Source organism: Crocodylus porosus, unplaced genomic scaffold, assembly GCF_001723895.1.
Source record: "Crocodylus porosus isolate Cpor-Errol unplaced genomic scaffold, CroPor_comp1, whole genome shotgun sequence".
NCBI lineage: Eukaryota > Metazoa > Chordata > Crocodylia > Crocodylidae > Crocodylus > Crocodylus porosus.
Window position 1 is genome coordinate 339,596 of NW_017728899.1, and position 23,340 is coordinate 362,935.

A 23,340-nucleotide genomic window follows, 5' to 3' on the forward strand; every position below is an offset into this window, starting at 1 on the left:
CCCCCAGGCCCGGGCCCGGGCCCGGGCCGCGACGCGGCGCTGACCTGTCGGACGCTGCCACATGGGGCTGGCGCGGGCGCCTCAGCGCAGCCAGACCCTCCGCCAGCGCGCACAGAGCATGCGCGGACGCCGCGGGAGCTGAGTGCGCAGGCGCGGCCCAGAGGCGCGCACTGCGCATGCCCCTTCCGCTGGCGCCAGTCAGGGGTCTCCCCGAGCGCATGCGCTGGGGGGCGCGCGCCGGCACCCGTGGAGTGGGTGCCACGTGCGGCGCGGCCCAGGCGCAGCCACAGCCGAAGGCCGCGGTGCGGGGGGAGCGGGGCTGGGGCTCGCCACACACGTGTGTTCCCCCCCCCCCCAAAAAAAGTGGGAGAACACGTGTTGCCCCATGTACAAAAAAAGAAAGTTACCCAACAAAATAAATGGAAAACCACATGTACAAAAAAACCACGTTCCCCAGAGCCAGGCAAGCATGTCCAGCCCCTCCAGTGGTGAGGTTGAAACCTTGGTGGAAGTGTCATGCTGTACTTCTAGGGATGTAGGTTATAGCGGTGTTGGTCTAAGGACACCAGCAGACAGGTCTTTGGGTCAATCCGGTATCTTTTATTAAATCAACTTGAATAGTTGGAAACATTCCTCTTGACAAGCTTTCAGGGCATCCACGCCAGACAGCCCATGTGCGACCTGGTCCCCGCAGCTGGGGGGCAGAAGAGCAGGGGAAGACCCAGAGAAAGGCAGCAAGGAGGATCTGCCTTGCACTCAGGCCAGGACAGAGCTAGGATTATAAAACACCGCTGGCAATTGTCAGGTAAATGCGATGTCTTTTATTATGCCAACTAAACAGTTGGGGAAAAGTTATTTGCAAGCTTTTGGACCCAAACACCCTTCCCAAAGCATTGGGAGACACTGCAGTTCTGCTTGATGCCTGAAATCTTGCAAGCAAGCTTCTTTGGGTAGGTATGATATCTTTTATTAGACCAACTGAGTCGCTGGGAAAAAGTTCTTGGCAAGCGTTCGGGTGCAACCACCCTTCTTTTACAGTCTGCTGTTCTGAGAGGTTTTGCCAACTATTTAGTTGGGGTAGTAAAAGACATCGCATCTACCCGAAGACCCTGGTACTCCCATGTCCTTAGACCAACACAGCTACAACCAACAACCTGCTGCCCGCTCCTGTGAGGTGTTGGAAGGTCACGACCCAGAAAACAGCCACACGTTTTGTCAAAGCATCAGCATTGGCAATGAGAGTGGGGAGAGGAACAGATAGAGTGGATTGGGGTAAGGTGCAATCAGAAACAGGTGCAGGTAGGGATGTGTTTGTGCCTCCAAGGTTTTAGGAACCTGCCCACAAGAAACTCATTATGTTTTCTAATTTTTAGGAACTAGAAAGGTTTTCATTAGAAATCCTACTAGTAGTCTGCGAGTTGCCAGGAGTAGCAGCAAAAACAATGCATACACAGGGAACAAAAGATATAAAGCAGTTTGGGAGCAAAGGGTCATTGGACTGAAAGGACTAAGGGACTGCTGGGTTACTGAACTACTAGAATATGCCTCTGAACATCCCAGAGCTGTTTAAGCAACAGGACAGGGAGCAAGACTCATTTGCATGTAACTAGTGCATTGCTTAGTCTACTGTCTGCTGAATAAACCTACATTAGTGGCAGGAAACTCCCATCTTGCGAGCTTTCTCTCTCAACCCACTAGTTCCCCCAGAGAAAGTAAACAGGGATTTATTATTTGCCGTCTCTCATACGAAGTAGCCATGACAAGGACATTAGTGAATTTAAAACTAACAGAAGGAAGTTCTCTCTCATGCAGCATGGAATGAGCATGGAAATCGTTGCCACCAGGTGTAGTAGAAGCGAGGGGCTGGACACGTCTTGGGGGAGAGGAGCGTCAGTAGCTGTGGAGCACGAGAGTGAGGGGCACCGCCTCTGAATCACAACTTCCTAAACCTTCAATGCTGGAGGCTGCAAGCAAGAAAGGAACAGTGAAAAAAAGCCCTGGTCAAACCCAATTCTCTCTCCCTTTAAGCATTCACTCTCTGCTCTTGTGAGACAGAAGACTGGGCAAGATGGACCTATGGTCTGAACTAGTGAACGTAGTTCTTATGTTCTTGGGCTAAAAACAGCCAACCTGATTTGGATTTGAGCATTTAATCTAGCTGCAAACTGCGCAGATAGACCAGTCCATTGTCCCACATAAAGTGTTTGCGAATTACCCAAATTGACGCTTTGCCTTGGAACAATTGTGCCTAGTTCAGGTTAACTGCCAGTGAAGCCTTGTGTGTAAATGACTCTGCCACATCTGTTCTGATGCCAGTCATATCCCAGACCCATCAGTGCTGCATTAAACTGGTTGTTTTTAGCCTTGCTGTGAGGCTATTGCCCACAAAACCATCCCTTGCTTCACGCTGAACTCCCCCTTGCCCTACACTTACTGAGGAAACATGAGCTTTCCAGATAAAACTGGTTTTCTCCACCAGTAGTTTGCCATCAAAAAAGTTAGAAAGTTTGAGGAGGGCGGAAAAAAGCCATCTGCCACACCTTTACAGAAATAAATCCATTTATTGTTATAATATTCTTTTTTTAAAATGAGTACAGTACTTAGAGCTGAGGAATTCTAAGGAAAGCTAGAGAAGACCTGGCACTACGTTGCTGAGAGTTACACAGCTGGGCTGAGTGATAACACTATTTTAAGTGTCAGACAGAACAATAAAACTTAGTGTTTTCACACAAAAATATGGACGTTATATTCAAAGCATGGAATTCTTTTTAAGACAAATGGGTACTTCTGTAAAAATTATTTGTTTCCTAAAAATTTTGGTCATCATGCTTTATTATAGCCTGTTAAAATTTTACAATAGTGTGCAGATGATTATGCCCAACTGTCAAGCAAATGTTACATCCATGTAACAACAGCAGTAGCAAGCTAATACTGCACAATTATATAAGTGGACTGATTTAAGAAACACGTGTTCTTCCACAAATATCACACAAAGCCCTGTTCTTGGTACCATATACAACTCAAGAGTTTTGGTTTTTCCCCCCCAACTTACATAAGTAAGGCTAAGTGAAAAAACATGGCAGAACATGATTACACGATAAAAAGTATATTATTCATTACAAATCTTGTATCTATTACATTCCATACAGGGTGCTGTGCTATAATCTCTAAAGAGTGCAAATGAGCAGGATTGACTTCTCTTTAAACATGTTAGATACTTCCATGTGGCCTGCAAGCAACACCAGTGAAGAGAGTTCATGAGTGTTATACTGATTTGGTATACGTGTGCTGGTACAGGACAGCGATGTGTTCTACGGGTTGTCGAAAAAGCAGCCGTTCTAGTTTTCTACGTGCAAAGTGCAGGCACTGCGAAAAAGCAACTTTAGAATTGTTCCACTTGCGTTCATGTAAACAGTTGTCAGTCTGTCTCAGTCTATGGATTGACTGATTTACACACATACGTGCACACACATACACATTATTTATTTTAGGTAGCCATTTCGAGAAATTCTTCCAAGCTCTTTTTGATGTGCAGGGGTTGAGATGCAGCCTGAATTAACAGACTTTGACCCATTTGTGCAAAAAGTGCTCTTGTTAATTTAGCTGTAGCTGTCCGCATATTTCCTCCAGCTCCAGGCAGAAAGCCACTATTTGTCATGTTTCCTAAGACATGCCATAGGACAACTAAAACTTTCTGCTCCACGGCATGAGGTTTCCGTGGGTATAACTCCACAACGATATCTGAAAAAATTAAGAGAATAACAAAAGAGGGAGCATTAAGATTACCCCAAAATTTCACCAGGGGGTAGCAGACAGAGCCCCACAAATCTCTTCTTGCAGGTCCCAAGACTCCAACTTGTTCGACACAGACACAGGGGGTTCCTGCACTGACCAAGGTGCAGGTTTACAACCAAGGTGACAATCCATTTCTGTTAGGCAAATACTTACAGCCCAATCCAACATGAAACTAATTCTGTCAGCATAAGTATTATGCTATCGTTTAGGCAAATATACAGCCACCTCAAACATGTAATTTTTGGTTTAACAGTACTAAGCTTCGTGTAAGGAGCACAAGGCATGCTCAAACTCTTTTTGACTAAAGAACAGATTTGCAGTATGCCATCCTGTTGCTATTGTGGTGGGCTCTTGCTAAATAACCTGAAATATGAACATAACCTCAATCATCTTGAGGTCAGTTTGCCCAAGCAGGCTGGAATACACATGAATATAAAGTTGCAAAGCAAAATGTAAATTTACCAGCAAGCTTTTCAGTCATGTCTTGTTTAGCTTTTCCATTCAAAAACTGGGCCTTTGTGCAAAACGGTTGGAGAAGCAAGGAATTATCTAAATTCAAGAAATAAAAGATGATAAAGACCATTAAAATAAGCAAATTACTTTAGAAAGTCCTCAGTTTTTCAGTCTAACAAAAATACTAACTTGAAATGTATTATGCAAACTTTATTTAATTAAGGCAGAGAGTCTCTTTTTCTTTAAGCTCAAAGGAGTACTTTAAGCTGGTGAAGTTTTATGAAGAGCTGTTAGGGGACTGATTTTTCATAAGGCCTGACCACTACATGAACTGCAATCAGAAATGTTCACAGTAGCTTAAGCAAACCTCTATATTACTACCTGCTGAACTACATTGATAGCTGCTTAACAGAAATAGTATATTAAAGTTTCAATGCTGTTACTACACTGCTATGGGCACTCAGCTACTTTCTACAAGTGCTCCTCAGTTTGCAGAATCAGGCACTGTGTGAAGTAGGAAAGCCAAATTAAGTCAGCATTTCTGTACTAGTTTAGCTGCATTAGACTAAGCAAACAGCCTAACCAGTGCAAATCTATGCCATCGGAAATAAGCAGTCCTTTCCTTCCAAACTTCCTAACAGTCATCAGAACCGATTCCTACTGAGCTCACCTAAAACCTCTGCTTGCCTACCTTCCAAGCAAAATACAAGAGCCTGGTAGAAACCATGTCATGAAGACTGGTTCCTTCAAACAATGGGCACTGGCAAACAATAAATTTTCTCTTATTCCCCACTCAATTTCCACTTTTTTTACACTTTGTCTTCTTTAAGCCTGACCTCCTTCACACTTGCTGTGTTACTCTGCTGTTTGTCTGGTTTTCTTAATAAAAGAATGAACCAAGCACTGTGCGTTACAGCAACCCCCCCCAAACCCAACAGACACTGGTCCTGGAGAGTGGGGGATCCATCCTCCCTTCCCTCCTCCCCCCAGCACAAGCTGGGCAAACCCCAAACCAAGCTTTCATAGATTCCTAGATTGTAGTCAGAAGGGACCCTGAAGGATCATCATGTCGGACCCCCTGCCCCAGGCAGGAAAGAGCGCTGAGGTCAGATGACCCCAACCAGGTGTCTATCTAGCCTCCTCTTGAAGACCACCAAGTTAGGTGACAGTACCACCTCCCTTGGCAGCCTGCTTCAGATTCCGGCCACCCTTACTGTGAAAAATTTCTTTCTAATGTCTAACCTGAATCTACTCTCCACTAGTTTGTACCCATTATTCCTAGTTACTCCTAGGGGTGCCCTGGTAAATAGCGCATCTCCAATTCTCTGTTGTCCTCCCTTAATAAACATATAGGTGGCTACAAGGTCACTTATGAAGGCTGAAGAGATCCAGATCCCTCAACCTTCCTTCATAGGGTCTTGCACGTAGGCCACATAGGGTCCTGCAAGTAATCATATGAGTGGCCCTCCGAACCCTGTTCAGATTCTCCTCATCCTGCTTGAAGTGCGGCGTCCAGAACTGGACGCAGTACTCCAACTGCGGCCTGACCAATGCCGCATAGAGGGGGAGCATCACCTCCCTCGATTTGCTGGTCATTCATCTGCTAATACATGACAAGGTGCAACTGGCTTTGTTGATGGCTTTGTTACACTGCCAGCTCATGTTCATCCTGGAGTCAACTATGACTCCAAGATCCCTCTCAGCCGCTGAGCTGCTGAGGAGGTTCTCCCCCAACCTATAGGTGTGCTGAGGATTCCTCCTCCCTAGGTGGAGCACCTTGTATTTGTCTTTGTAGAATTGCATCCTATTTTGTTCTGCCCATTGATCCAACCTGTCCAGGTCGGCCTGTATCCGCTCCCTGCCCTCCCGTGTGTTCACTTTGCCCCATAACTTGGTGTTAGGGCTTCCTTCCCTCCCTTCCCTAACTCCCATCCTGAAGACAGCATCAGGAGCAGGACTGGACTACATGAACCCAGCCCTGCTTCTGGCATGCACTGACAGGAGTCAATGAAGGTGTTCCGCTTTGGAGGGCCTTCACCTGAACCCGCATGTAACGAGGGTCCATTTGTCACACAATCAGGCAGTTTTAAAGTGCTCTACCACCATGCACTCCTGTCAGGACATGGCTGTAGAGTGCTTTCAGGTGGCCAGTCGCATGACAAAACATTACTTCTGTCAGCACTGTGAGTTAATTACCTAAATGTTGACAAAGAGCCTGGATGACATTTGTGGCAGCAGCATAGATCCCTGGATTCTTGGAGTTCAGGTTGTTGTCTACAATGGCTGGAATTAACATATTGATAACAGGTGATAAGTTGTCTTTCAACAAAGGAATCATCTTGTACATTGTCTCCAGAGCCACCTGATTTACTTTGCTGTTGGAATCATGTAAGCGAGACTTGAAAGCATCAAAGATCTGAAAAAGCAAGCAAAGAGGAGTTAGATTTACTCGCGCATCAGCGTTATCCAATTTCTGCAGCTTATCACAACAAACTCTGATGTGCAATACACTGACACAGTATCCTTTTACCAAATAATAGATGCTTGGTATTTTCAAATGGCATGTTCATTCAATTCTTCTATTTACATCCATATTTATTGTAGTCCATCCTACATGACATAACAAAATTACACTAACCTTCTGTAACTTTCAGTCCAATCAACTGCATTTTCTGTTTTACTCATATTTGTTAAACAAGCCGCTCACTGTGACAGAACTATACTTAGCACAAGAAAAGTAGGGTGTCTCCCTCCTGTAGCATTTTGAGAAACATGTTTCATCTGCAAGTCCTCTGTGGCAGTCTAGGATTGCAGCTGCAAATTCTATCAATATTACTTTTCTTTGAGATCACTGATAAAAACACTGGATGTCCCAGGGCCCTGCAGGGATTCTATTGAGTAATGCAATCTATTCTGTAATGTTGTTTTTCACTATAAAACTGCATTCCCCAGTGCACTGGAAATAGTTATTACCTTCATACAAACTAGAAATAAGCCTCTCCTCCTCCAAACATGAGGGAATAGGGCTTTTCAGAACTATGTAAAACACATAAAAGGAGGAAGACTCTATGCCAAAGCTGCCCCAGCAATAAGGGCTGGATCCAATGGCTCCCATGAGCCATTAATTAGTGACCTCTGCTTTAGATTCATAGAGTCTACAGCACCCTAAAACCAGGATTTGATAAAAGATGAGCACTTATACATACAGATAATTTATAATGGAAGGAAGAAAAAACAATTCTAAACTGGTAACTAAGGATTTTTTTTAAATGCACAGAAAGCTCTGACCTGTGATTAAGATGAGAATAAAACAATAGGTATCAAAAAATGGCCCGCATTTATTCTGTAATTTATTCTGCAGTCATGTCCCTGGTCTTCCCCAGGCCTTCCAACCCCTTATTCTTTTTCCACCTCTACCTTTAAGCTTCTCTTATTCCCCAGTCAATTCCCACTATTTTTATACTTTCTTTATTTCTTCTTTAAGCCATACCTGACCTCCTCCTCACTTGCTCTGTTACTCTCCTGCTTGTCACATTTTCTTAATAAAAGAACAAACCAAGTTTTGTGACACTGAGCATCTTTAGAGCAGAACATTACTATTATTGAGACTTTCTACCAAGGAGAGTCAGGCCTCTCAAAGAAAATGTTTTTGTATATATAATTACCTTAATAATGTTTGCAACAATGAGGTCTTGATTGTTCTCGGTGTCCAAAAACAGTTGTTTAATGCCATTAATTCTATCACGGAAATCTTTTGCATTCAGTAAACCTGTTATGACTGTAACATACTCTGCACTTTCTAGAGAGTTACGAGGAATTGGTTTTCTTATAATTTCACGGGCTTCTGTAATCTCCCTGTTGGAAAGAAAAAAAGTATCATTGTTATTCACTGAACACCCAGAGAAGCTACAACAGTAATCCTACATCTACACACATTCAAGTCTCTTAAACATAAAAATATCAATATTAAATAGAAACACTTCTTATCAAAGTTTATTTTGGGGCATTTGAAAGTTTGTTGGTTGTTTTTTTTTAAAGAATGGTCATTTATACCACAGTAATGAGGTTTCACAGATTCTACCAACAGTGCATCTCTGCATCACGTGTGCAACTCTGGCTTCCTTTGAATAGCACTGTCTGTCTGGGCCCCATGCAACACGTCCTGGGACTCCTCACTCATCTCTGCCTGGGCACTCAGGGTGGAATGGATGGGACTCTCTCAGTTCCCTCACAGCTAAAAGTTCATGCTAGTTCAGGACTTGCCAGGAAAGAAAGAGATCAGGTCGTGGGATCCACACTGACAACTCAAAGACCGATTTACTGTAAAATAAGTAACCATTCCTTCTTTGAGTGTGTGTCCGTGCAAATCCCCCTGTAGGTGACATGCAAGTTGTAACCCTTGAGGGTGGTGAGATGAATACAATTTGCATCAGTACTACTCTCCCAAGCTTGGCATCTGCTTTGCTCAGTGCATCTACTATGCCACCATGCAGATCTTGGGTATCAGCACACTATCAAGCAGGCAAGGGATCTTGCTTGATGTTGCCTTAACACTGAGTAGGAGGAGCACATGGGTAGTACAATGCGATACAAGTATGGTAGCCACTTAGATATCTTTTGTGATGTGATGGCCTGACCCTTACAACAGTCAACCAGCCAGGTGCAGCCAGGCATAAGCTAGAAAAGCATCTTAATATTTTCCTCTCTCGGTGCAGTAAAGTAAAACTCTGGAAACATGTAGTACATAAAGCTCCTCCTTTCCTGAGGAATGGGGTTTTGGGAAAGAAAAGAGGTGGCTAAATTAGTCTGAAAAGAGATGGTGTATATCGTATCCCATTACGTTTCCCTCGGAGCAGATTCTTCTGTATTGAGCCCAGTAGTTTGTGTTCAATTAACCAAATCTTGTGGAAGGGATCCATACCTGATTTGAAGACATACAAGATGAAGAATGCACTGCTTCACTCAATAGTTTGGTTCCAGCAGTTAATCCTCTCAACTGTTAAAACTTTCTGCCTTTTATCCAAACTGAATTCATTAGGCTTCAGTTCCCAATTATCTATTTTTTCACTAGATTAAAGGAACCTTTAGGGGGCCTGGTGTTTCTTCTCTGGAAAGGTCCTCATACACTGTAATCAAGTCACCTCTCAATCTCTTCAATAAACTACAAACAGCCTGAGCTCTTAAAATCTCTCACAGTAAAGCACTTCTTCTAGCCCTCAAAGCACTTTGTGGCTCTTTTCTACGCTCTCACCAATTTGCTAACACTGTTTTTAACATTTGCTATCCTGGTGCTGTATGTATTATTTCAGTACTGGTCTCGTTAATACATATATGAAGGTAAAAACACTTTCCTGCTACTACTCACTACCCCCCCCGTTTATAAATGGAAGGTATGTGGTGCTGTAGTCCTGTCTGCAGTGCCACACACTACGACTTTGCAGTGTGGGGGCAGGGAAGATCCTGGGGTCAAAAAACCCCATGCCATAAAAAGGCAGGGTGACACACGTGGCAGCAGCACGCACCACCCAAAACCGGATCTTGGCCAGCTAGAGCCACACTCTGGCTGCTGGCCCGTCTTCCTGCCACAGCTGCTGGCCCAGAAGGCCCCCAGAATCTCAGGTAAGACTGCTAGGGCCAGCAACTGTGCTGGCCCCTGCCTCCCCTACCCCACCCAGGTAACCTGCTGCACACCAGAGCATGGAAGGCATGGGTGCTCCCTGGGGACAAGCAGCAGTGGTCCAAAGTGTGCCATTGCTTCTTGTCCCCAGGGAAACGAATGCCCACGTTCATCTGGACACACCCTAGAGTCAGTGCTTTCCTAGATACAGTCTCCCATTCTGCCACAACTGCCTGCTGACTGCTTTAAAACCAGCAACCTGTTCTCAGCAGCAGCCGCCCTTCTCCCAGTCTTCACTTCATACAAAAATTTAATCAGCAGCAATTTTGAATTTAATTCCAGATTGCTGATCACAATGGTACTAGATCTGATGCTATTCACCAATCTCTGAGGAAGCCCCCTAGCAATGATGATTCCAGATTGGTGACTACTTTTTTGAGATCTGTCAGTTAGCCAGCTACAAATTCACTTAACAGGACCCATTGATATTTTGAAATAGTAATGATTTTTTAATCAACCAAGAAAGTACTAAGTTAAACACCTTACAAAAGTCTCTTACATCAGTGCAGTTACCTTTGTCACCCAAATTTGTAAACAAAGATTTAAAGGTAAGGCAGCTCCTTGGCATGTAGCACACTGCAGCACAAGCAAAGTTATCTCTACAAAACTGTGATTCTTAACAGGGTGCAAGAGATCGTTTGAAGGGTGCTGGGAGGTATGAGGAAACAAGGAGATGTTTGGAGGTAAGCTGCCTGGCCACAGCACCACCCACACTGCCCAGCGCTTCTGCAAGGAGGTAAGCACTGTAATAAATAAATCTTGAAATGGGGTGCTGCTCAATTCGCAGAAGTTATGGGGGAGTGCCTTGAGTCCAGCAAGTGTGCTTCAAGTCTAAAAAGACTGAGAACCACTGTTGTAGAGTATTCACTGCATTTTTTCTTGAAATGGCAAGGTTTCTTGCATACGTATTATTTGCTCAAGGTTGAAGTGTAGGCTTGACTAGGTATTCAAGAGTGAATGTCAAATAATTGTATTGTTACAGTTTTATATAGATTCAAATGAGTTCTGGGATTGCTTGCTTCACACACTTTGCAATTTGCTTCACACGCTTTGCATTTCAAACTGTACTCCCCCCACATCGATACAAGTTTCATTTGTTTCTGACTCAATTTGCAGACCTGCTTACTCCAACTGGGCTTACACCCAGAGAAGCTACAACAGTAACCTGACATCTTCAGACACTCAGGTTTCTTAGGAATTTTCAGGATTTTAAATAAATGTTTTTTTTCTCCCTGAATGGCTGGGCTGATCTCTCCCAGAATGAAGCTATAGGGTAAAATTTGGTAAGTAAGCCATTGCACCAGACGTTCGATAGTCTCTGCTAAAATAGATGGGGTGGAGCACAGTATGGATTCTTCTGCCCCTGTGGAAACAAAGGTCAGGATTAGACCCAGGACCTGCTCCCTTCAAGAGCAGCACCCATCTCACTGAGCTACACTTTTTCTAGCTTGTTTTCTTCCTTATTGCCCCACATATCTCCCTATCTTGGATGCCCAAGTGTCACCTTCAAAAGACGTGCTGGAGACTGGATAATGCCTAACCTGTGGTGTGGTGGTTACAGCACTGTACAGGAAGTCAATTCAGGTTCAAATCCCCTTTGGAGACTACAGCCCAGGCCACTTGCTTCCTGGGCAAGTGCCCTAAGCACTCAGTTACTGGAGCAAAACATGAGAGAGCTGTCCTCCCCATCCAGATCATGGGCTCCTGTCCAGCTACCGTGTTGTGACTTGCCAGCTGCCCAGCCAGAGCTGAGCCTCCTACACATGCTCAGCACATGCATCCATGCTGCGCGGGCAAATTATTTATACTGCTTTATTTCTCTTTGTAGTGAATATATTAACTTTTCCACTAGAAGTTAGTTTTTATTAGAATGACGTTTAAACATTATAAAATATATATATACACTGATATGCTTATTGATATGGTCCACCACAGAGTGAGAACTCTAATTTCCCCTGCCAAACGCATCAAAAGTCACCTCTTTAAATGTATGTATGCAAAGAGTGAAGTATTATATGTGAATGTAAGGCACTACAACTGTTCTTTTATAAGACTGGGATGGGTTCTTAGGCAATTAATAAGTTAATTATCTTTAAAGACACAAAGCAGCAAGTTAGTTCTTAATATATAATGGCTGCATCACTAGAAGTAGTTTCTGGGGACATATGAAGTTTTACCAACCTTTTCAAGTTTCATTGATTCTAACAAATGTTGCTATGAACATTTCCACAATCCCTCCCTGCGGCGAGACTGCAGAGAATATTTCATGGAAACGTAACTACTAAACAAGTAGGAGATTTAGTAAAATAGTTCTACCTTTCAGTGACATTCAGAGCATCTCTGGAAGTGGATGATGACCGAGAATGTCCAACACTGCCAGCATGAGAACGTCTTCCTTTGGCTGATGGTGTATCTAGAGGCATCTCTCCCAGGCCCTACGTATAATGAAAATAATGATCCAGTAGCATACTGTGATTTTGTTGGCTCTCTAATGACAAGGGTAACAGTTGGTCTCCCAACAGCAGCAGACAGTTCAGCTTTTCTACAGAAGCAGTTATCAATTAGGTTTCCGCCGTGTCTTCTCATTTATGTAACTCATCTATTGGCATTCCAATTTTACAATTCAAAATAAAATTACCACTTATTCCTAGTATTAACATAAAGGCCATGGCAAAGATGCTAGACTGTAAACTTACTCTACTTACAACACCAAATTCATCTAAGCAGCACAGACATTTAAACACTGGTACTTCAGCTCTGCATTTCTTTTTTAAATTTCTCCCTCCTCATCTCTCTCGGTTCCATACCAATGTGCATATTAAGCAGCAACTCAAAAGTTGTTACAAATAAACTCAGCAGACCAGCACTACCTGATCTGCTAAAACTTCTAATCCAGATCTAAGTTTTCAGGAGTGAAAGTTACCAGACTTTTCCCCTAACCAATCTATTTTCTTGTTTGATTTACATGGCTGAAGAGTGTTTTGCTATTTCTTTTGATAGCCTTTCCAGGGTCTAATTCATCCTAATTTTGGGCATAATTCACTCTAAGACACAGTGTTTTTTGCAAATCCACTCCTTTTTCATTCTTTGTAGACCCTCTGTTTGCACTTCCAGCAGACCTAACATCACTTCCTGATCCATTAATTAAATCAAAGCGTTTTCCATATACCTTTTGACGCAGATTGCTAACAGACTCCTTAATGTAAGGCAAATCCTTGGATGGCACATACTTTTCAAGCATTCTGTCGAAATCTGGGTGAGTCATCAGACTGAACAGCATCTTTCGACCATAGTACCTACAAAGAAGCACACCATTATACTTGGATCTCGAAAAATTAGGCCAGTAGCTGGCAACCTTTAACAAGCCACAGGCCAGAACAACCTGGCTGTTGTTCGACATGGGCCAGGTGGCTTTCCTGGTGCATCAGCAGTGGGGGGCTTTGCCTTGCCTATGCTGAAATCAGACAGCTAAGAACTGTGCCTGCACTGCTGCTACCACTTCCCCAGACCCCCAACACTGGCACAGTTTCCAGCTGGTGGGGAGTTGTCCCAGGACTGGGCAGCTGAAAGCTGTGAGCTCACTGCTGCCTCTTCTCCCCATCTCTCACCTCCCTGCCAATGCTGCAGCCAGGAAACAGAGGGGGCTGGGCAAAGCAGCAGCAATGCAGGTGCAGCTTCCAGCTGCCCAGTAGTAGTGTAACTCCTTGCTGCCCGGCCACAGCATGCACACAAGCACAGGCAAAGTCCTCCAGCTCCACAGACCATATGTTGCTGACCCCTGTGTTAGGCTACTGTGGACCATTCCTGGGTACCTAATTTATCACAAGAGGAGTTCCTTTCAATACACATTTTACAATGAGGGAAGACTGTTCTAATATTAATGCAACTCAAACCCCTCCTATTCCTGCACAGCAGCTACGCTCAAGAGTAGTGATTTAGGTGAGAACAGGTTAATTCCACCAAGTTAAAGAATGAAAACAGTCTAGTTTCTATTTGGAATGGTTAATTGTGAGGTTGTAGCCATGATGGTCCAGTAAATATGAGAGGCAAGTATTTCTGTTCATGATACCTTTTACTGGACCAACTCTATGGCTGGGAGGGATACAGACAAGCTTTTGGACACAAAGTACCCTTCCTCAGGTCTGCAAAAAAAAAAAAAGACACAGCCCGAGATAAACAACAGAACTTTATAGATCTGTTCAATCCGCTGCTAAGCTCAGGCTGTGTCTGCTTTTTTCCTTGGTACCCCAAAATTTGTCTGTATCCCTCCCAACTATATAGCTGGTGCAATAAAACAGCGCACACACAAAATCCTTGCCTCTTGCATAATGGTCTAGGCTCCCATCTACTGACTTACCTAAGCTAGGCTTCTATCTACTGACCTTGTTTCTTGTGAGCCATCCTGTGCAAACTTGGCAATAGCAGGGAAAATCCTGTCGGTAACATCCTTAATTCCCGAGAGTATCCGTCCTGGTCCCATTCGTTCCACCACATCTGATAAGTGCTGGGCTGTACATCGTCTCACCGCTGTGTGCAAGTGACTAGGAAAAAAAGCAAAAAAAGATGGATAAAGAAACACCTAAATCATGATATTTCCTCCCTTTTCCAATGAGGGTGCATAGATGCATAAACCACACAAGCTGCAACTGCTCTACTGGCCTACTGAACTTTAGATGAGCATTCTAGTTTTGTACATAAAGATACTACGGACTGGAAACAGACATAGGGCATTTACTGCTGAATTAATTTCCTCTGTACACAGAAATACATACCACATGTACACAGGAATGCATAATAAAAGATAAAAATAAATATCACTTTTGTTTAGTCATTTGCACTTTCTGGTCCTCTTCCATGCACAAAATACTGCAACTGCAAGGTTGAAAATCGAGGCAGAAAGTTTTATTTTTGAGTGCCCCTGAAGTGCTCCTTTTAAAGCAAAGGAGAACCAATTAAAACCATTATATTATAAATAAACTGTAAAATGTGTATTTTCCACCTCTGACAACAAATGATGTGCTGATTCATATTCTAAATAAAACACCAAAAAGTATAGGTTAATATCTTTATCAGCCTCTAAAAAATCGCACTCAGGTCTATTTTTCTACCATGGGTAGTAAGTGGCTAAATTCATGAAAATAAATCACAAAAGTCTGACTCAGTTTGCAGAACTTCTTACTACAATTGGGACTACATTTGCAAATTAAGACGCACTGATTTTTGGGCAAGCAAGTCTGTACATCTGAACAATTTTAGCTCCTAGATAAAAAACAGTGATATTGGGGACAGCAGGCTGCACACAAATCCCAGTTTGAATACCTAGCTATACATTCTCAAGAACTGCATTTATACACCTTACCAGGCCTAAGCACAAGCAATAAAGGAGGTGCAGAAGAAAGTTAAAGGCAACTGCAGGGAAAGCAGTAACTCCAGATACGTCTGCACTATGCTCAAGGTGAGAGGCTGGCTCCCATACACAAGAGAATTCAGATCCTGACTGCAGCATAAAATGGCAACACAGAGCACAGCATAGGCTGCAGAATCCCCTGGGAACCATGATACAAACTCAGGTAACTACCTGAGCTGAGCTCTGTGCTGCCACAGCTAAGTGGCTATCAGTGCGCATGCTAGCTAGTTTAAAGTCATTTTGGGTAGGTCTGCCAAAGTTGTGGAGGAAAGACGGAGACTGGGTCAAGCTACTTAGTGACCATACAGAGAAACAAAACCAACAAAGTGACAGGGTGCAGGGTAGGGCTTGATAGAGCATAGTAAGCTGATTTGATACTGCTGATTTGAGCAAAAATAATGTGGATGCAATAGGCTGGGAAAAATCTTATTATCTGGAAGTTCAGGCTGAGCAGAAGTGCTTCTGGACAAGTACAACTGGTAGTCTGTCCTTCCTGCCAATGAGCTGAGTGACACTGGGCAGGGTAGCACTAAGCTGCTTGTCACATAGCAGAGTGGCCTGAGAGGTTTAGAGGGAAGGAGCAAAGCACTGCGGTTAACTGGGGGGAAAGAACAGCAAATGGTTCTGCCAAAGACCAGCACTTGCCTTGTGATTTTCAAAAAAAGGCTCATTATGGGAAGGTAAGCCAACAATCTGCTTGGCTGGTCTGCACTGGTACCGAATAAATCTTAGTGCCCTGGGTCTGTGCCTGTCCTCTACAATTAAATCCACAACATATGAGAGTGTGCAGGCACATCTGATGCAACAGCTCATCACTAGCCCACCTGTCTTTCAGCATGTCTCTCTCTTGATTGAAATGCTGCTCTCACTGATCTATAGCATTGTGGTAGTGACACCAGGATACCCTAAAATGAGCTGAATTAGAACAAGCACTTTGCATGCCACAAAAATTACTTATATATCAAATGTTACCTTTATTTTACTTGTACATTTAAATTTGATCTGAATTTGAAATATTTTTTATGTGGTCAGAGTTCTGAAACTAATGTTGAAGTATAAGTTTTATTTGCCTTAAGGCAAAGCCAAGATCAAACTGAAAGTCAAATACATGAATAAGATAAAATGCAAAAAAAACAACAAACAAACCAACCAAAAAAAGCCCATCCCACACTCTCAAAATAATCCCGATTAGGACAGAGAATGCCAGAAAGTCCTTTTTTGGCAATCATAGCAGATGACATATTTACCTGAAAGAAAGAAGGGAAAAACAAGGACAAACTGTATTTTCTGGTTGGACAGACAAATGTGAAGGCTTAGCTTCAGATTTATTTTTAGCTTAGCAGCCAGGAGACAAGCAGTCGGAACATCTTTTACTGCTGGTTAAGTATTTTATATTGCCAGAAATGTATTCAGGAAACTACAACCATCAACTGAAAAGTAACAAGACACAAATAAGGATTACAGCAGAAACAAGTTCACAAGAAGGATGAATTCTGTTAGTGTTTTGCAAATTGTGATGCACTACCTTTGGAGGAAAAGCTATAGAAAGAAAAAGAATTTGGGATCCAGAATAACTATAAAATTTCTAGCTCCAGGGGCAAAATTAAAATCTGAATTAAGGAGCGCAATAATCAGAGATATTTGATAGAGGATGTTAGAATGAAAAATCTGTGTATAACCAGTTCAGAGGGAGACAGACCAGAGAATAAACAAAGGAAATCTATGTGTAACTATAAAGATCTTTATGACTGATGTTAAGGCTTAGATGTCATTCAGGTGAAAGATAAACAGAAAATATAAATGGAAAAGAACAAATGGTTAGCAAAGAAGATGTAGAGAAAGTATAAAAATCTCTACCAAAACTGAAAGGCGTAGAGGACAGGATTTAAATCATGAAAGAGAACTAGAGACAAATCTTGTTTGAGATACACAAGAAAGACAATGCTCAATCATGTGAAAACTCACACCAAAACCATGCAGGAAGTTAGAATTTGTGTCCAGAGACAAAAAGCAATTTGCTAGCGAACGCTGTGAAAGGGACCAAAAAAAGGCTGCGTTCAAAGATGGCTGGAAGTGAAAGAAAACCACTTTTCCGAAACTGTTGAAAAAAGGGAAGTTTGTGACTCCAGAACAGCTAGCAAATAAGGACAACCTATGCAGGCTTTGCCAAGATTATAAGGGTCCGCAGGAATATTACCAGGAACTTTGATTAGAGAGTACTGACTGTAGCTTTTTAAAACTGTTATAAAATGTATCAGAACTCGCAATCACTATTACAGTCTGCAGTCTATATAATAACAAAAAACCCCTCACATTTGAACTGCATGCCAAAAAGAAAAAAAATATCTTGTCCTCAACAGGTACAATTTGGTCAGACTGAATGTTTTCCTTTAAAATGTTCGACTTACTCTGTTATCAAAGCTACAGAAAACCTGCCTTACTACTAACACACTAACTCTTTGTTACAAAAGCTCTTTGGGAAAATTACCTTTGCCCTCCGCTGATAAGACAGCAGAGAGCCCGTGCTGGAGTCACATTATTGACCATTGCCTTCAATGCTTTATCTACGTCTTCCCTGATGAAGGTGTTGGATTCGCCAGCTTTGTGCAAGAGGGCTTTTACTGTATTATCGAGTTCTTGATCCATGCTCCTTTTCAGGTAGGTGAACAAATCCCCTAAACAGACCACGGCGGCCCGAGAAACACCTGAACGCAAATTCTTCACCTGAATGCAGAAAAAGACCTTAGTAAACAAGTACACTAAATAAGGAGAGTTTAATTTTATTTTCTCTTTTGGAAATTTTAACTATCACGGATAAGCAAGAGACATTTCGCATTTTGATTCATCATGTGAAATAGAGCAATGTATGTACTCTATCAAAATGCTGTAAGGTTACATGCTAATTTTAGCAGTTTTAGCAAAGGAAGCAAAGAGCTGAGTATCTCAGGTATGGTCTGCTTTATGGAACTGCATTGCCCAGCCTTTCAAAATGGCCCATGCTGAAAAAAGAACAACAGAGGTACATAGTGCTCCTCATTACAATGTTTGCCTCAGAGCTAACAAACAGTATAAAATTTTGACATGAAAAATTAACCTCCTGGACCACAGCTAGGCTCATCTCATGCAGCTTCACAGTCAGCACATCAGCATGGTAGGCAGATAAACATCTAACAAAGTTCAGTCCTTCTATTTTCTTCTCCCTACATAAAACAAATAGTTAAAGTAAAAACACACTATCCCACAAAACCAAACAGACACAGAATCAGTACCGACAGTGGGAATGTTAAGGAAACAACCATAGAATGAAAATTAGTGTCAAGGGAGCAGTAAGTTTTTAAATTGGAGGCAGTCTCGTGGTAAGTCTCTGGGACAGATGGCACCTGAACTGGATTAATGCAATCATGAGGCTGGGTGCACTATAACCAGATATCCCCAGGGCCCTGCCTCCATTTGGACTGATGGCAGCAGGGAGAGGACCTTTCCTTCTCCAGCAGGTAGAAGTGGTAACATCAGACCCTCCCTTAACAGCCCCGAGAGCAGCAGAGGCTGGGCCTATTTCCCACTGCCCCTCTAGAAGTGACACAGTTATGCTGGTGGGAGCCACATCATGGGGCACCCTGCTGAGATGCATGGGAAGTGCCAGCACAGACCTCTCGTCAGGCTGTATCCAGGCTCAGAATATACCCTGCTCTGGGTATATTCAGGTCACCGTCTTACTTTTTTTTTTTTTTATAGCCTTTAGGACTTACTACCTTCACTAAACAGAGAAAGCTGAAATCCTAATATCATCACATGACAGGAGCTAGAACATATAGCACAGACTTAAAACAGTCATGTATTAATCCTGAATGTGGATGGAAGAGGCTTTCCTTCCCTGCATAGATATTACTAAGCAGATTTTACGTTTCTTTTGACCAAAGAGGAATGTACATTTAATTTGTTAAAAGGTAAGTATGAATGCAAATGCTATATGTATTTATACCCAAACTGCATACAGATTTGTAATTATATATATGCACATGTACCAATCATCATCAGCTAGAAGTCGCAAAGCTTCTGTCAGTGCCACTTCAGGTTTTGAAAAGGGCCGCAGCTCTGATGGATCCATTATTTCTGGACTGTGAGTGACGGATGGGGTCCGATCCTTATACTGTCCTTTTGGTCCAGAAGATGTTTCACCTGTAAGATCATTAATGAAGTTGGGTTAGTAGTTTAAATTTGGGATTTGGAAAACCTGCTACTGGTAAGAGACTGAGTTTCATCTTAGCTGCCTTCTCAGGCATGCCCTCAATATTTGCAAGTGCATCTTCTGGTACCTGTAAGAAACTGCATACTGCTATTCCCTCTGAAGAGCAGGTTGCATACAGAAATGCAAGGTTTTTCAGATACTAACATATGCATCCAAAGAAACTATGAGTTCATTTAAGAAGGTTCTTTGAATTTATTTAAAAGTTTAATTTGAAAATTACCAATATACCAATAGCTCTGAATTTTTCAACATTCAGAAGTGATGCACTGTTTATCAATTATGTACTTTTCTGATGTAATCAATTTAGTTTCCTACATTTTGGAGATACTACAAAATTTCAGTCTAAAGAATGAATAGCTTGTCAGAAATCGCTTTGATGTTCCCACATGTACAGCTGTAAAAATGATGAACACTCCAAATAAATGTTGCTAAAAGAAATATTCAACTTGAGTGAATGATTCATTTTAAATTTGAAAGAGCTATTACTCCAGTTTATCAATTCATATATAATTAAGCATACCATAGCACAACACAACACAACACAACACGTAACATATCATACCGCATCTGGAAAGATGCAAGTACATTTTCTGTTTTGTTCTATTGTCAAACCAGATCAAATAATTTCTAAGCCTGCATACAACCTGCTTGGGATTCCCAGCACCACTCTGCCACACACAGGTCACAAACTGCCTCCAGTGAATGCACAGCCAGCACAGGTGGTTCCTAAAGCACCTTCTCTTGCAGGCCCTGCATTCTAGCTCTGCTTGCTTGCTTGGTGGTCTCTGGAGAACCACTGCTTGTTGGCATGGAATAGATTAAATCCCAGACTGCTTTTACTTATAAAATGGGTTGAAACAGAGCTACACAGAGAATCAGGGAGTTGAGACCAGCAGATCTCTGCTGAATCAAAGAACTGCTATCTTCATCATGGCATAGTAAGAACTAAAAAAAATAGGACTCTAGGTATGTCTGCCTCAGCAGGGAGAGGACTTTATGGAAAAATGGTCACCTGATATTCTAGAAGTTACTGAAACTGAGCAATGCTACACAGCTCCTTCCAAAAATATTCCCAGGACCTGCCACGCAACAAGAACTTTTGCAGCCTTGAATCAGCTTCTCCGTTCTCCTAAGTAAAGAGAGTCAGTAACTAATGAGCAAAACCTCTCACGCTCTAGGAATTGATGGATGTGCAGCTATTCTGCACTCAGAGGTACAGAATCTGAGGCCACTGTCCTGAATCACTACACACACACACACACACACACACTTTATGTTTTACTGCTTTCAGTGGAATTAGTCACTTGTCTGAAGTCATGTTCAGGGTCTGAGTGCCCCAGCAGGCTGCTAGCAGATTTGTGACTATAAAATCAAGGCTGGTGAAATCCTGAAATCCTGGCAATATCAAAGTCCACAGAAACCCTGCCATGAGCTTCAATGAAAGCAGATTTTCACGTATGTCTTTTGGCTTTGTTTCTCCAATAGTTTTCAATGGAGCCAGCATTTCAACGACGCTATAGTCTAACGTAATGTGTCCTTGCAACGGCTTACGTTTTGGGGATTCCTATTTGCTGCTTCTCCTAAAAATAATGGAGACATGAAAAAGGTACTAAAATGTTTTTGATCCGTACTTCATAAACTTAATCTAATGCTCTGTAATTAAACCATATTCATAATAAAAAGCAAGGGAAGCTATGACCTAAAATGTGGTGGTAAACGCACCCTTCCTGCTATTCTGTTAATGGAAAATATTATTAAAAATTAAGTTTTACAAATAAATTATACTACTCTTGACTACACTCTGGGCTTGTTGAGCATGTCAGCATCCCAACATTTTAATAAGCCTGGTATATTTAACTTACTTTTTTAACAGCTCACCTGAATCTAGCAAGGTGGAAGACTGTGTCTTCTTTAAACTAGGTGTTCTTTTCAATGAAGGACTGAAGGCAATATTTTCTAAAGAGAAAGACTCGTTTCTTGATGTCATTAACGCATCTCCATAACAACTTACATCTGGGAAACAGACAGAATAGGAGAATCAGAAAAAGGAAAGAGACTGTATCTCTTAATCCTAGACTCTAAAGATTTTAAAAACACTCTGACAGAACAGTTGAAATTGTTCCTTCCCTGCAATATTTATACCTAACAACAAACTAGTAAATATATTAGGGAGCCTAAACTGCAGGGGGAAAACTGCAGTAATACTTTACGTAATTTTGAGCTATCATAACTTTAAATAATCTAAGCTGTTATACCATAATTATGATACACTTCCAAGTCCACCACAACATGACATTAAGAAAACCCACGTACTTTCTGATGCCATTTTCTCAGGTTCACTGTATTTAAGTTGCTCCCAAAGATTTTGTTCCTTTTCTTCAAGTTCTTTCATTTCTTGATGCTCTCTATGGTTCTGTTCTTTTTCTTCTTTTTTCTTCTGCCTCATCTTGTCCCGGGCAGACTTTGACATAGCAACTTTGACCTGAAAAAAAATTAGAGTCGCACTTGTATCTAATTCAAACAAAGTAACACAAGCAATCATCCGAATCTTAGCATCAAGAAGATCTTGCCTAAGCAAGGGACATATGATTTCTACTATTACTCTGCAGCGCACATGACATCTATGTACACTAACTCAGGAGAGAGACTTGTGTACACACACTCTTTCCACAGTGTGAACAGTCATACTGGCTTCAAAGGTTAGCACCTGAAGGTCTGCTACAAGTAGTGCCAGAACTAATAGTCCACCTGGCAGTCTCTGAATTATGACAGCATTGAGAGCCAGACTGTAAGTCCTTTAATTTCAGTGAAAGGATTGTGTGAGTAACTGTTGACCAATCTAAGTAACAAGTAGGCAGTTCGGGCCCATTTGAATTCTCCTATTCACTCATAAATAATCCATTCTGGGGGGAAAAACAACCTTTAAAAAGTATGACGTGGCATTTTTTTTAAATAAGATGTCTATCTTTCCTGTTTACATTTAAAAGTATGTGTGTTAAATCATTTTCTCTGTTATCCGTAGAGAAAAAGAGAAAAAGCTATTCAAATGCTGTCAAACATCCAGTCAAAGGAAATAGATATATTGTCACCATTTTTTTTTTAAATTTCAGTAATCTTTATATGTTGTTTGAAATTTCTGAAGGCACGGTGTTTGAATGCACCATCATTTTACACAGATAAATGTTCAGGTGACAAATCCTAGGGAAGCTGAACAAAATGTAACACAGCTCCTGGTAAAACCATCACATGGTTCTGATATTTGGACAAGATGAGTTTTAAAGGGAACATGAGGCTTGTAAAATTCCTGAATTAAAACCCCTAAAACCTGAAGTCCTCTTTTTGTCCACTGACTAGAGTACGTTCAGAAAGAGAAGCTGATTCCCTCCACTGCCTTGCTAAAATTCCTCAACTGCAACAGGCAAGACCCATTTTAGGCATTAAAGGGCGGTTCCTTCTCCATGTCTATTTAGCCCACAGTCTCTGCTCAGAGTGAGTGCTGACTGGGAATTTCCTGACAAAATGGGCTTTGATTAGAACGTGTCTTACAAGTCCAGGGTGACCCTTCTGGTCAAAATGTGAGAGTGGGAAAGAAAAGAAAAAGGAAAGAGATGGAAATAGATACTTCTGCCAGAACAGCCAAAAGCTCATGGTTAGGGCACGTGTAGGAGACCCAGGTTTCTGAACCTTGGTTTTCAGCATCTCTGGCAAATGCAGGTGCATCTCTAGCAGGGCCAAGGAGGTGATCCTCCCCCTCTATGC

At 42.1% G+C, this 23,340-nt stretch overlaps 2 protein-coding genes across 3 annotated transcripts in view; both read right to left on the reverse strand.

The window, feature by feature from the left end:
- Window positions 1-127, reverse strand: part of PRPF39 (pre-mRNA processing factor 39) — a 27,621-nt gene extending 27,494 nt beyond the window's left edge. Inside the window, exon 1 of the mRNA XM_019556596.1 lies at window positions 45-127. The gene's annotated coding sequence lies outside the window, so the exon portion shown is untranslated. The remainder of the gene's footprint in view (window positions 1-44) is intronic.
- Window positions 128-2,541: 2,414 nt separating this feature from the next.
- Window positions 2,542-23,340, reverse strand: part of FAM179B (family with sequence similarity 179 member B) — a 57,843-nt gene continuing 37,044 nt past the window's right edge. For both annotated transcript variants that reach the window (XM_019556605.1, XM_019556604.1), the window contains 12 exons: window positions 21,895-22,063; window positions 21,460-21,594; window positions 19,358-19,511; window positions 18,427-18,532; window positions 17,821-18,056; window positions 14,308-14,466; window positions 13,095-13,221; window positions 12,242-12,360; window positions 7,914-8,103; window positions 6,445-6,664; window positions 4,258-4,344; window positions 2,542-3,741 (listed from right to left, as the gene is read on the reverse strand). In XM_019556605.1, coding sequence (XP_019412150.1) covers window positions 3,488-3,741; window positions 4,258-4,344; window positions 6,445-6,664; window positions 7,914-8,103; window positions 12,242-12,360; window positions 13,095-13,221; window positions 14,308-14,466; window positions 17,821-18,056; window positions 18,427-18,532; window positions 19,358-19,511; window positions 21,460-21,594; window positions 21,895-22,063 — 1,956 coding nt within the window. In that variant the 3' untranslated portion in view covers window positions 2,542-3,487. The remainder of the gene's footprint in view (window positions 3,742-4,257; window positions 4,345-6,444; window positions 6,665-7,913; window positions 8,104-12,241; window positions 12,361-13,094; window positions 13,222-14,307; window positions 14,467-17,820; window positions 18,057-18,426; window positions 18,533-19,357; window positions 19,512-21,459; window positions 21,595-21,894; window positions 22,064-23,340) is intronic.